This window comes from Pezoporus wallicus, unplaced genomic scaffold (genome assembly GCF_028554395.1).
Source record: "Pezoporus wallicus isolate ANWC-B61680 ecotype Strahan unplaced genomic scaffold, APGP_CSIRO_Pwel_v1 contig_5552, whole genome shotgun sequence".
In the NCBI taxonomy this organism is placed as follows: Eukaryota; Metazoa; Chordata; class Aves; order Psittaciformes; family Psittacidae; genus Pezoporus; species Pezoporus wallicus.
In genome coordinates, this window is record NW_026640754.1 from 3,624,360 (window position 1) to 3,638,219 (window position 13,860).

At 40.2% G+C, this 13,860-nt stretch overlaps 1 protein-coding gene across 4 annotated transcripts in view; it reads left to right on the top strand.

Moving 5' to 3' along the window:
• The first annotated feature begins 1,024 nt into the window (after positions 1-1,024).
• Positions 1,025-13,860, top strand: part of MTNR1A (melatonin receptor 1A) — a 49,983-nt gene continuing 37,147 nt past the window's right edge. Inside the window, exons 1-3 of one of the 4 annotated variants that reach the window (XR_008973626.1) lie at positions 1,025-1,256; positions 5,974-6,155; positions 11,825-11,942. Coding sequence is in view for 1 of the 4 variants with exons in the window: in XM_057420360.1 (XP_057276343.1) it covers positions 1,064-1,256 (193 nt within the window). In the remaining 3 variants the exon portion in view is untranslated. Of the gene's footprint in view, positions 1,257-5,973; positions 6,156-11,080; positions 11,255-11,824; positions 11,943-13,860 lie in introns of those variants that run through there. The other 3 variants (XR_008973625.1, XM_057420359.1, XM_057420360.1) reach the window with 3 other exon arrangements.

Below are 13,860 nucleotides of genomic sequence, written 5' to 3' on the forward strand. Positions count from 1 at the left end.
CAGATGTTTTAAACGGCTCTACACCAGCGAGAAGATTCAGTGACGTTATCACAGAAGAAAGTGCCTTTGAGTTTTTTTTTTTTACCGGAACACCCATCGTCCGAGGGGGTGAAGGGGTACTCCCCACTCCCTCAGCCGGTCCCTCCCCACGGCCGGGCAATGGCTCCTTATTCCCTCCGCACTGCTTTTGGATGAACGGCGGAGCCAGACCTCACCGGGCTTTCAAGATGCGGCGGCCGGCTCCCGCACTCTGCCAAGCGGGTGGAGAAAGGGCGGGAGTACCGGCGTGGCGTGTTCCCCCATTTTCCCTCCTTGCAGCGGCAGCACGTGGTGCTCCCGGGACACGAGTCCTCAGCTGCCCCCCTCCCGCGGCGAGCGCGGCTTCGAGAGGAGCTTTTTATAGCGGCGCGCTCCGCTGCCCGGCGGGGGCTTCTCCCAGCTCACGTTCCCTTGCGAGTGCGATGTTAAATAAAGACGGGGAAAGGGGGGAGCAGAATTCAGCCGCACCTAATTAAGATATGGCATTAACTGGGCGAGCTAAAAATAGCTCCGACCGCTGTGAACCACATAACCGCAGACAAGCAGAGCCCATCGATGTCTCTCGCGGCCCCGCCTTCAATGGAGCGACCGGTGTGAATGGGCGTCGGCAGCTTGAATGGGGGGAAGAAGCAGAGCGTATCTGTGAATGGAACTGCGCCACCGCGCCGGGCGGGCGCCACGGGGGGGCGCTGTGGCGCTGCGCCTCCGCCGCCGGGCGGCAGCTGGAACCCCCGGGCGCGCACGTGCCGGGCCAGTGTCACCTGGCGGCAGCGGTGGCGGCGGCGGGCGGGGCGGGAGGCGCGGGCAGGGTATAAAAGTGTCCCCCCGCGGAACTGCAACTTCCGAGGCGCAGCCGCGGCCGTGGCCATGGCCGAAGCGGGGGCGCCTGCTACCGACAGCCCCGCTTGGCTGTAGGTTGGGCGGGTGACTGCGGCCGGGATCCCCTCCGGGATCCCCGCCCCGCCCCGACCTGCCCCGGCCCCGGCCCCGGCCCTGCCCTGGGAGGCAGTGGTGCAGCAGCAGGATGAGAGTGAACGAGAGCGATCTGAACAGCTCCGTCCTCCCGCGGGACCCTCCGTCCGAGGGCGCCCCGCGCCGCCCGCCGTGGGTGACCTCCACCTTGGCTGCCATCCTCATCTTCACCATCGTGGTGGACCTGTTGGGCAACCTCCTGGTCATTATCTCCGTGTACCGCAACAAGAAGCTGAGGAACGCGGGTAAGGGGCGGTAGGGGGTCGGGGGAAGGGGACCGTGGTAGTGGTGTGCAGCGCTGGGGACTCTTTGTCTGCCAGTGCAACTTTGCCCGGGAGCGGAACTCCAGGGCTGGGCGTGCTTTGTCTCCATTCCCAGCCACCGCTTATGGGCTGTGACAGGTGCCAAGGACTGTAGCTTTCATGCCGAGTCGGTGATCGAGCCGGTAAGTGTATTTTTAGCACCCGCCACCGAATCGTGATGCTATTTTTAGCTCCCGACAGTTCCCACCTGGCAAAACAGACAAGTAAACCTTACTTAAGAATGAAATTTAGACACGGTACTGGGGATGCTGCTGCAGTGTGGTGTCTGCACATGCTGGATGCTGTTCCTCTGATTTTCTCTGAGCTACGGAAATGTCTCTAGTAATCAGTATTATGGTTGGAGATTAAAATCAAGCAAATATGAAGTTACAGACATTGCACGATTCATTAAAAAAAAAATCCCCTCAAAACCCCAAGACATTTAATTTTCTATGTGCACCTCCACTTGCTATCTAGGTCTTTGGGGAATGGGAAACATCTGACAGAAAACAGATTTAGGCACATTCTTAAAAAATGAAATTCTCTAATTTTGACAGCATAGAATCTCTGATGGTCTATTGCGTAAATCCCTCTTAATTCATGGATTATTGGTCAGACAGGCAGGAACTTCTTCAGATTCATTCTGATTTATCATGTCAGACCAGCTGCTGCGCACGTGTACCAAATCTGTGCTGTGAAAGGCTGTGCATCTTTCATTGACAAATCTACAGGAGCATGTGAGGGGAGCTGCATTCATAATCAAAGCAGAATTTCACTCCATGATGACTGAGATGCTGTCTTTTTTTTTTCTTTTTTCATAACTAGCTGTCAAGCTCTTCATTACAACTCCACTAAGTTCACTAGCTGGTGGTTAAAAATTCATCTGAGGAGGAACTTGAGCTCAGGCTTTGATGTAAGTTAGCATAATAAAGGTAGCTGGTATTGGACTCTGGCAAACAGTGGCATGCATAACTTTCTAAGGTTAAGACATCAGGTAATGCAAATGGATTATATGTTTCAGTTTTATTCAGCCATAGTGGCATGCCAACACACAGAAACAAAGACTAACAGATGCTATTTTTTTCTTTCCTATATCAGTTCTAAAAGCTGTATTCTCTCCCTCCTTTCATTGAAAGAAAATTTCATTCACTGGAGCTACAGGCTTACACACTGCAATGTTATGTACTGGAGAGGAGAATCAGACTCCCTAAATCCAACCCAGCACTTGACTACGCTTGTTCCCTGGGAGGTTTTCAGATGGAGGGAGAAAGGGTTGAGGCATGTTACTGGGGTTACTCTGGGGGAAAGGGTGATACTCTCGTAGGCCTTAATTACTAAATACATACTTCAGCACTTCTCTGTGGAGTTTGCGATACAGACATGTCTGGTAATAAGTCTGAAATAAACATGGTCTCTCTTTTCTGGAAACAGAAGGGAATCATTGGGTGCTATGCATGTGCATATTCTTTGCTGTAGATCTCACGTAATCCTTCTTGAATCCTGACACATGCTCACTGGCTCACTCTTACTGAATTTCTTGTTCTTACCTTTTCTGTCATAGTGGCTGTTAAGAACTGCAGCAAACTGGCAACAGTTATCTCCTACAGCTAGGAGAACAGAGCATTCTTCTGAACAGAAATTATTTTAGACTGGCAAATGAATTAGATACTGGTTTACCCTCTGAAATTAAGGCTTACTTAAAACGAGGAGATACTTGGTATAAGATAGGAAATAGATTGTAGCCTGTTTTAGGAAAAAAAAAAAAAGAAAAAGTTTTAAAGTCTTTTTCAAAGTAAATTTTATTTAGTCCATGGATAAAAGGTAACTTTGGGAAGAACATCATTAATAAGCTACAAAAAGATGTGCAAAGTGGTTTTGACTAATCCTGTAAAAACCTGTGTCTGGGCATAACTTTACTTATGTAGCATCACTACTAAATGTGTCATTGAATTAAGAAGGGATCACTCAGTCGAGTAAATTTATGACAAGGCATAAATATTTAGGAAACCCTGGCCTAATATTTTTGACTATGAAGAAGAAAGTTTACTAAGCCTTGTTTACACTAACTCAGATTATACAGGAAGAGTGTACATTGAAAAAAATCTGATTTATACATACAACTAATTTGTAACTTACTATTTATAAAGACAGTTGCAGCTTTTTACAGAACTGTAATAAGAAAAAATACTTCTGAATTTACAGCAACCTATATTAAGTATTTTGATGGCACATTTATTGAGGAAAAAGAACGCAGGATGAAAATTCCACTGGAAAAAGGTCAGGGAGGAACAGAAGATACCTCCTGAAGAAAATGTATCTCACTGAAGACTTTCTTCCTTCTTTTCAAGAGAGGACTATCAGAAATAAGGAGTATTTAACAGTTTACCAAAAAGGTGGATTTGGTGGGGGAAAACATCTTGCATCTCTATCCCACTCTCTATTATAGAAATATTTTTTGAAGATAACTACAAATTGAACCTGTGGACTTTTGGTTAAATAAAGTGCATTGAGGAATAGTAGGAAGGCCTAGGAAATCTTCTCAACAAGTGGTGTAACCTTCCTGACAGTCAGGAGGTTAGTTAAAGACACTGATCAAAGCAGAGAAGTCAGTATCTCAAAGAAGTTTGTCTCAGCAAGCGAGGAGTGTCTGATACTGCAGACTCCTTCATAGTCACAAGCATGGCTTCAGTAGATGCTCTTCTAGACACAGAAGCTGATGATGCAACTGGTAGGATCCTCTTTTATTTAATGTACTTGACTTGTAATAAGTTTCATAGTTCTGGTCTGTTTTGATTTGGGTTATTTTTATGGTGGCTTAACAGGTGCCTGACACCAATTCAGTTGTGATGGGAACAGCTGCAATTTAATGCTGGCCTACACAAAGACTGAATTTGGTTTATGACGTCTGTGATCTTTTAACTTTGAAACAAAGTTCAAGGGAAACATTCAAGGCATAAGGATTTTAATGCCCATATTTTGGTAGCACATTCCTGCAGCTTGAACTTTAAACTGATGTGCTTTCTTTAATAATTAATTTTAAAAAGAATTAGAAGGGCTCACTTTAGAAGAAGTTTGGCATGAGTCACTCTAATGTGTCTCATTTTCCATCACTAACATTCATTGATCAGAAAAAAGGTCATTCAATAGTTCCACTCTATAAAGATGAAATAACTACTCTTGGGGAAGGTGGATTAAAGATTACTGGTACCTTTTGCAACAAGTGGAGTTTCTACTTGAAACTATGAACACTGGAGAATCTCAGAAATCTGAGGAGATCATGTAATGTGATTTATGTGATATTACACACAAATTCAGTGACTGCTAGTATCCTTATGCCTTTGTTGTTACCCACATTAAGAAAAACAATGCATCAAGAACAAGGTGAGGTTGCAAATCCCCCTGTCAAAGTGACGGGTGCATGTTAACTGACATTTTAATGTTACCAGCAGTAAACTAATCTCAGTTAACATGCGCCTGCCACTTTGACAGGGGGATTTGGGTACTCAGTGATTGCAGGACTGGAGCATTCTTAAGGTCAATAAAGAAAGCTCTATTGAGTGCAATGACACCTCTTGCTCTTTCTCTTCCTTTTGCAACTGTTCTCTTGGCCTGGTGGGCTGCTTTTTTCTGGGCTTTTTATGTGCTGAGGCCCAAAGGTGTCCTGAATACCCCTCCAACAGACCCCTGTGCTGGAAGGGAGCCTCCAGCAGTCTCATTCTCATTCTTCTGTGCCTGTCCTGTCTGCTAACACCTGACGTGAGTTGGGATAACACATGGACTGGTGCCAAGCTAGTAACTAGCACCTACTACATCAGGGCAGAAAGCTGCATTCAGCTTCTTGCCCATCTCTGTTCTGTGCTAGATGTATTTGGGGTTTTGTACTTTTTCCCAGTTTTGGATGTCCTTGGCCCAAATGTTTTGTTGCTAAAACACTTGTTTTTCTTACTAGTGAAGAAACCAGAGGAGTCAGCCATTGTTGAGGCCCCAAGGCCTTAGAGCAGCAACATACAGTTACATTCACTGGCACTGCACACATGCTCAAACTTCAGTATGTGTGTTATCTACTTCTCTGAATGAGGTGGCAATGAAAAAAGGGAAATGCCTTTTTGTGTACTAAGTCTGCCTCTGCTGCATTAGGTCCAGACAGTTCTGTAAAGACAGCTCTATGAGTGTTCAAAAGAATAATGAACTCAAGAGTAATCTCTGACCAAAATTTGTAAGATCAGGGAGATCATGTATGGAAGAACTAAGGAACACAGCTATGTGACTTTTTTTTTTTTTAATCCAATATTTGTTAGTAGTACACCCATTGCAGAACTGGGGGATGGGATCTATCACTAAGAATTTTATTTTGGAGGCTTTTCAAACTGGCCCTGGGTTTTGGTTTGAACAGTAAAAGAATCCACTTGAAGAGTGTTCCTCTCTCAGTTCTATTCTTGTATTTTAAATTTATATTATAAAAAAATCTCTATCTTGATTATTGGATTAGAGTTCTCATCAGTGCTTTCAGGAAAAGGTTGTTCTTGATGATGTTTTGGTTTTGTGGGGTTTTTTAAGTTTTAAAATGGTAATGTTAAATTCTCTATGAAATATTGTTTTATCTAATAAATGAATCTCCTGCTGTGAATTCAGACTAATGGAATCATTGTTTTTGTCACAGGTGATCCCCGGACATCCTGTTGTGCCCTGAGAGACAGTGGGTAGCCTGACACATATTTGACTCAAGGGAGATAACTTGTAGAAGACTAAGTTGTAGCACAGATTCAGGGTTCTGATGAAAACTGAGATGTTGATGGCAATGAACATTATTTCAGACATGAAAAACTTCCAATATTAAAAATGGTAAGCCATTTGGGAGGAGGGAAAATGCCTAGTGGAGGTGCTGAACTTTGCCAAATGTTGAACAGAACTGAACATAAATTTATGGTTTCAATAAAGCTGTTCCTCAGACTGGTTTTGATTGAATACTTTACTGAATCAAAGGTTTGCTTCAGAAATCTGTTAAGTGTACTATGCTGTCAGTGACCAAAGATAGAGATGGGTATTTCAAGTAACTGATACTCTATTCTTACTAATATGTCTGTCAAACTCATCTATTTGTTCTTAATGAAAGATTCTGCATTCTGAAGGTTAGAGGCACTACTTTTTCTACTTGGCTGGTGCCAGCAGACAATGTTATTGATACTCTTACACTGTTTGCTGTCTTTTTTAAGTTATTCTTTTTGGACTGGTTCTCCCTTTCTCATTTTTCTCTCTTCAATATTTTCATTAGCAATTTCTGATCTGCTTTTTCTCTTTTTTTCTATTTCTTTTTTACACCATCCACTTTTCTGTCATGTTATAACATAGATTCTTCATGTCTTTCTAGTATAAGACATCATCAGCAAGTCTATTTTAGTCACAGAAAATGCTACCAACAATAGGCATCCAGTGCTGATATGACAATGTCTGTTCTGTTTGTGCAACAAGGCTTGCTTTCCCAGGGTAATGAAAATGTTGCAGTGTCAATTCCATGTTATGCATCACAGTTTCATTTTGCAATTTCAATAAGCACTAGCTGTTGGCAGTTTTTCTTCTACTTACATCTGTCAACTGCCTTAAATTGCACACTTTCCACTCATGAGAAACAGTTACCAATCTCTGTTTCAGGAGGACAAGTCAGTAAGACTTGAATTCTTCAGGTACCACCACAATTTATTAATGCTTTAATGTTTGCTTATTTAATGAACAAATAAACGTATTTAAGGTGTAATCAGGTAATGTTTGGGACTATAATACAACTGTTGCCACTAAATAAGTTCTTTTTCAAAATCTAGCCCTCCTGAAGTCACAAAGATGGACAGTATTACAGTTCTGCAGAATAATCAAAGTTCCTAGCTTAGATGACAGAATAAAGGTCTGATTATCTTCATTTTAAGAGTGGATAGAATATACAAAAAAACTTTGCCAATACTTGTTAATTCAGATGATAAGCATCCTGCAAACCTGTTAATCTTTTCTTTTAGAGAGTAGAGCAGGTAAAATCACTAAGTCTATTTACAGCTCTTAGATAGTGACTTCTGTAGTTATGTTGTTTTGTTGTAATAACTGACCAGTAAATGTTCAAAGTTTCATGTCCTAAAGTTTTTTTAATGTTTGTTATCCATAAAGAGAATGCAGACTTACACCTCTTCCTTGAAGAAAGACATTGCACTAAAAGTAAAAGACTTTTCAGCTCATTCTTTCATTGTATAAATGATTGAATATAGTATCAGGTCATACATTTAGATAGTATTTTTGAAGAGTAGTCATTGCCTTATGGATGATCATGAAAATGCAGCTCTTGATTATTGCATAGAGTCTTTTATTTGAGTTAAGGACTTGAATTAGGTTGTCTGGGTTTTGGAGAGGGGATTGGGGTAGATTTTCTGTATCATGGAGGACCTCTCATCTTCTCCACTGCTAGAGTTCTAAGAAAGTTCTTCAATGCTTCACTCAGACTCTGTAATCTCTGCTAACTCCCAAGGTCTCATGCTCACTGAAACAAAAGAGAATAGAAGCAACTGATTTCAAACTGTGTTCTGTATGACCAAGCACTGGAACTCTCTATTCAAATACATACTAATCAGCTGGAAAAGTTTATGGATTATTTCAGGTTAATAATATTCAATTTTTCTGTCCACACCTTTAAGCAGAATATTTAGCTATGTTTGTGTAAGTGGGGCAGGATATGTAACTTTACCATGTAGGCCTAGAGAAACCCCATTCTACATGAGTGTATGTGTGATGCTGAAATATAAGGTGCATTTATATTACATCACCTTGGCTTTGGGGTGCAGGTGCAAGGCTAGCAAAACTAATTAGTCTTCATGGATAGGTTACCAAGCAAAGGTATTCTGCCCCTGTGCTGACAGAGGTCATCTCCTCCCTTGCTGCTTGGTATTGTGTGAGGTCAGTCAGTAATACTGCTTTTGTTAGTTGTCCGTTTCAGATGCACCCCAGTATTAACCTAGTGTGATTATAATGCAACTGCCAGTACTACGTTGTTTAGCCAGACAAGATGGCCAAATTGATAGCCATTGGCCAAAGTGATGAATAGGGACCAGCCTTGAAAACTGGTATCCAGTCACACCATAGAGAAGTTTCAGCAGGTACCTATCTTTGCGAGTGTTTTGGGGAAGAGTCAGGATTTTTCTTTCCCTCTGGTAGTAGCTATGGGTTTAATTTGATGTTCCTGTTTTTCAGACTGAGTGATGAATAGCTTTCTACTCCTTAGTCATACTTGGTTTTTAAGGGCACATTCATCTCCCTCTCTGTGTTTGTGAGAAAAGAAGTTATTTCATTTTCAGAGGTGGAGGAATATTTTTTCAGCCCGATACAGTTAGAGTATAGCATTTTTGCGTTAGAAATGTTGGAAGGAAGGTACCTTTTTATGTGAATTTTCCTCGGTAGCAGCCAGTATTTGCTCCTTCAGTAAGACATCACAAAGTCACTTGTAAAATTAAGAATTACAGTGCCTTTTTATCCTCCTTCAGCATTCTTTTTGGTGTTTTTTAATTAAGTAATAGTATCCACAGACTTATTTTGAGACTGTATATTGTTGAAAATGTGGGACTTGCATATTATGAAGAATTGAAGTTTTTATAAATGAAAATTAGTTACTTCAGTTGTATTTTTGTTTCATTTTAGATGAAGAATTAATGGCCTGTAAATAACCCCTCCAACCTGTTTTTATTAATAGCTTATGCCTATTTCACATTAATATGTTATTTTTAAATATTTATTTACATTAAAAATATGTCTCCAGATTATCTGTGGCTGTGTAACTCTGGGGTCTGCCTTCTGTAATTTAAATATTGTACCATAATGCCTGCACCTAATGTGCAAGTTCACATAATTGCAACTTACCACATTTCCATTATGCCATCTTGCACCTCCAAACCTTTTCTTAATGTCTGTTACTGAATTAATTCTCACTTAGAACAAAGGATTGAAAGGGACCTTCTTAGTCATCAAATCCAATTTCCAGGTGTAGTAGGTGTTTGTATAAATCCTTTCATAATCACCTTTCACCTTAAGGTTACACCTTTTTCTCTTTATTCTAACTCAGGGAAGGTATTCTCACTGACTGAAAGTATTTTCTGTCAGTTTAAATGCTTTTGCTATTCCCAGTTTTGCTAGTATCGATGTTACTTAACATTACTTGGCATGTCTCTATTCTTGTAATGAGTGAGAATTAAAACATCACCTCTTGGTGGTCATTTTGCTAGTCCAGAATAGGTGGACATCAAATTTTATTAGTCTAGTTACAGGATAACTTTTCCCCTTCTGTGAAAGAGCAGTACCCCCAAGAGTATGCCTCATCTCTGGAAATACCTTCCCTAAAAGTGAAATCCTGGTTTTACTGAAATCAGTAGCAAACCTCTTACCAAGGTCACTCCTTGTGTCCTTTCACTCTTTTTTTTTGGCTGCAGCGCTTGCCCAAGAGTGAGAAGACTGCTATACTGCTGACAACCTTAAACCTAACATGTGGTAAGCAGAGAAGTCTTTGCCATAACTTTGGAGTCAGAACAGGATTTTTGTTGGATCACTGGTAGCCTTGCAATAAAGCTGACTGCAGAAGAGGGTCATAAGTGCCTGATCTGTATGTCCTGAGATGAGGGCATTATGGGAAAGCTACTTAGATTTTTACATATAGTATGTATGCAAGCTATTAAGTCTAAAAATCGATGCTTCAGTAACACCACTGGGAATAAAGAAAACACGAGACCATGTGGTACTGCAGTGCTATCCTCTATATATTTTGTTTGCTTGTTTAAAAAATGGAAATTATTTTACTTAGGTCAAGGACAGTTTCTTGTACTAAAGTTGTCTGGTCAGATCACATCAGTTTATCCTTGTCCTTATCCATTATCTTTGTCCTCTTCTGTTTTCTAGGAACTCAGAGTTCTGTAATACAGTCATTAAGCAGAATAAATTTCTGAATTAGGTTTTTTTCTGCTATATCCTCATTGCTGGTTTTTCTGTTGTGAAATACGTCATGTGTAAGAAAACAACGTTCAGTATGTCTGACATGAAGGAAGGACAGTAATGTTTCCATGTATTTCCTCCAGCTAGACACAGGTGGTGGGTTTAGTTCATGGTATAAATGAGAACTGTTTCAGTGTTTCTGTAATTCATGCTTATTGAGACAGCTCCTACAGGGATTTTTGTATCCGTGAGCTAACACTGATACAAAATGTTAACACAGCTTTCACTGGGCAAGCCCAATTCTAACTATTCTGTATGTAAGCATCCAGGCCTACGGAGTTAATACGGTAATCCTCATCAAGCTGATTAAAACAGCTTTTAATCTCCTCTGTATACTGGTAAGTATGGAGAAGAAAGCAGAACCAAGTTTGTGTCTTAGCATATATTAAATACCTAATGTAGCGCTCAAATTGCAGTGAGATTTTCTTGCACTTTTTTTGCAGCAAAGGTTTTTGAACGCAGCTTTTGGCAAATAATTGGGCATTTCTTTTGCAGCTTCTTTTACAATTTTGTAAACTCTTGGGTTTTTTGCAGCTGTGCTGATTTCTATCTTGTGCATTCAGTGTATCCCACTACTGGGAATCTCTGCAGCGCTTGATAAAATTGTCAACTATGAACAAGTTGTTGGTTGCTGGAAACCTGCCTTGATTTTCATAGTTTTTATGGCATAGTACTTGTTCACAGATACTCTCCTCCAACTGTATTTTGTATCTACCTAACAACCCCATTTTTGTTCAATTATTTTTGGATGTTCCTAGGAATCTGTTGTGCTTCTGTTCATCGTACATTTGCACTTTTTCTTTGGATGATCCATACGCACTGGGTGTTATGCTGAAGATGGCATGAAGATGGACACTCCTGTATTGAAGAATAACTTTGCACTATCCTTGTTAAATTGTTTTCTGCAGAAGTTGTTTGGATTTGGTTTTGTTTTTTTCTTTTTTTTTTTCCATTGAGGGTACATGTGTCAGGTTTTGTCAGAAAGGCTCTTGTTTTAGAGTTGTTATTGACTTGGGTCTCTCCCTTATGGGATCCATTACATATTCTGTGAAAGCTTTTTTTATACACTCTGTAATAATAGAATACTGAGATGCTGCACTGTTCCTATGGGCATTAATACTGGCATTTTAAAAGGAGATTGAGTGCTGCTTCTGAAGTTATTCCTGGTAAGAATTTCTAATGCATACTTAGTGACAATCTAGGGGAGATTATACAGTTGTACAAAGCTTGCACTTGTACCTTATCAATACTGCTTGCAACAATCAATATCTAAAACGTGCTCTGAATATTTGACAGAATCTGACAAACATGTAAATACAGAAATATGAACAGAAAAAAGAGAAGCAAATAAGGTAAGTTGAAGTAACGTAGTGGACACAGAATTTGCAGTCTGCTTGTTGTTGGTGTTTGTTTTGTACCAGGGTATCCCATTTTTCACAGCGGTGATGCATCCCTTCATTGTAAGCTTTTCTAGTGGGTCTTCTTTTTTTACTTTTCTCAAGCTGTTGCAGTGATAGGGCTTTGCTGCCAGAGTGCTTACTGGAGTCTAGCTGCCTGAGAGCATCTTTTTTGTGCAGATGGCTTCATAGACTACCACCAAAGCAATGAATTGATTTCTAAGATCTTATTTGTATTATCTCCTGTTCCCATATTTACTTAGAAAACTTTCTTGATGGGATTGAAATGTCATAGAGATTTCACTTGTTTCTGTCTTTTTAATTGCTGCCCATTCCTTGTGATGACTGGAAAGAATGTTTTCTTAGTTTACTCAAAAACATGAAACGTGCTTGTTGCAAATAAACCTCCAAAACATTAATTTGTTTGTGTCGTTTTTTAGTCTACTCCCTTATACATGTATTCCAATGAATTAAATGGAGTTTCCAGTAGAAGCACTGGGTGGCCGTTCCAGTATATGTTTACTTTAAGCTAAAACGCATTCTGAAGACATTTATTAATATTATTTCAAGAAATTAATTTGTAGGAGCATTTCTACATGTTCATCTAATAAGTACAAATATAGTATGTGACCAAATACTTTTTTCTAGAAACACTAGAAAATGGACATTTTTAGTACATTGGAATGTTACTGGAAATAAAGGACTGACTAATGTTTATCTGTAAATTCAAATAATATTATGCCTTCTATATTCAGAAACTTTGACTTTCTACTTAGGTTAGATAAGAGATGAGCTGACAAGTGAGGAATGCAGTTATAACTGGAAAAGTTAGATTTATGTCAGCTATGTTAGGGCATGAATTATGCAGTAATCCTAAAAACAATCTTTCACAGATGTAAGTTTGAAGTTAGTTATTAGAAGTAAGCTACTTACTCTCTTTGCATGTATACCTACATGTTTACTTTGGGTTGGAGTGTCTTACTGGAGACCATTTTTAGGGTTAAAAGCCCCAGACCCCACCCAGTGATTACAGCTGCAGTAGTTACAGTACTCATGGTGGACAGAAAAGTCCCCACTGCAAACTTTCAATCGTTCAAGTTGGTTTTAGTCCAAAGGGTGCCATTCAGCTAGCAGCCTCAGAATGGTGCTGTTCTCTCTCTTTTTTGCTTTCTCTTACTTCTCTTGCTTCTGGAAAAGAAATTGGATCCCCGAGAGGCTAGAACATTTGGGTTGATTTTTTTTTTGGCAGTTAGTGTCATTTGGTAAGTATCCTGATTTTGATAAGTACCCTGACTTACTTGCCCTGAAATTAATTATTTAACTTAGTTTTTAGCTCCAACTTGGAATTCTCCTAAGCCATCATGCAGAACAGCACAACTACTCAAGGACACTGTCCATGCAAAGGTGGTTATGCATGGTGCTAGACCCCATCATAATACTTATCACAAGGAGGCTTTCCAGAAGAAACTGCTCTTTTGTTCAAGATATCTTGATGCCACCAGGCTTCTGACCAATAATTTTCCAAGAAAATTAAATATCATCTGGAATTTAGAACAGTCTGTTGTGTTTTGACCAATTATTTATATACTTGTTGACATTTCTTTGAAGCATATGCAATGATAAGTAATTTCTAAGCTGAGAATCTCTTTCTTATGTTACAACTGCCTGTCTCCCATTACACCTACTGTTGTAGTCTTGTAAAAGGCCAGTTTCTAAGCTATTTTTGGTCTACATTGTTTGAATGATACTGGCTTGTGTGCAGCATCCCAGTCTTGCTGATGAATTTACTTTTTGCAATACTTTGTTACGTTATCACGTACCTTTCCCAGCTTCATTCTGGAACAGTCTTTTGTCTCAGCAAGGCAGTCAGTGATTCTTGGGAATGGGAATAACTGTGCAGGGAATTTAATCTCCCACAGCACTTCTGTCATGTAGGAGCTTTGTACCAGGTCATGACTGCAGCTTTTCTGTCAATTGGATTAGTTTTCCAGGGAGAGAACATATAGTTAATGCATTTGATTTCTTTCATTGTGTCCTTGATGTTACCTGATCCAACTTGCTATTCTCTGTCACTGCTTTCTTCAGTGTATCCTCATATTCTCTGTGAGTTTGTATCATGTCCTTAGCTATTGCAGGGAGGC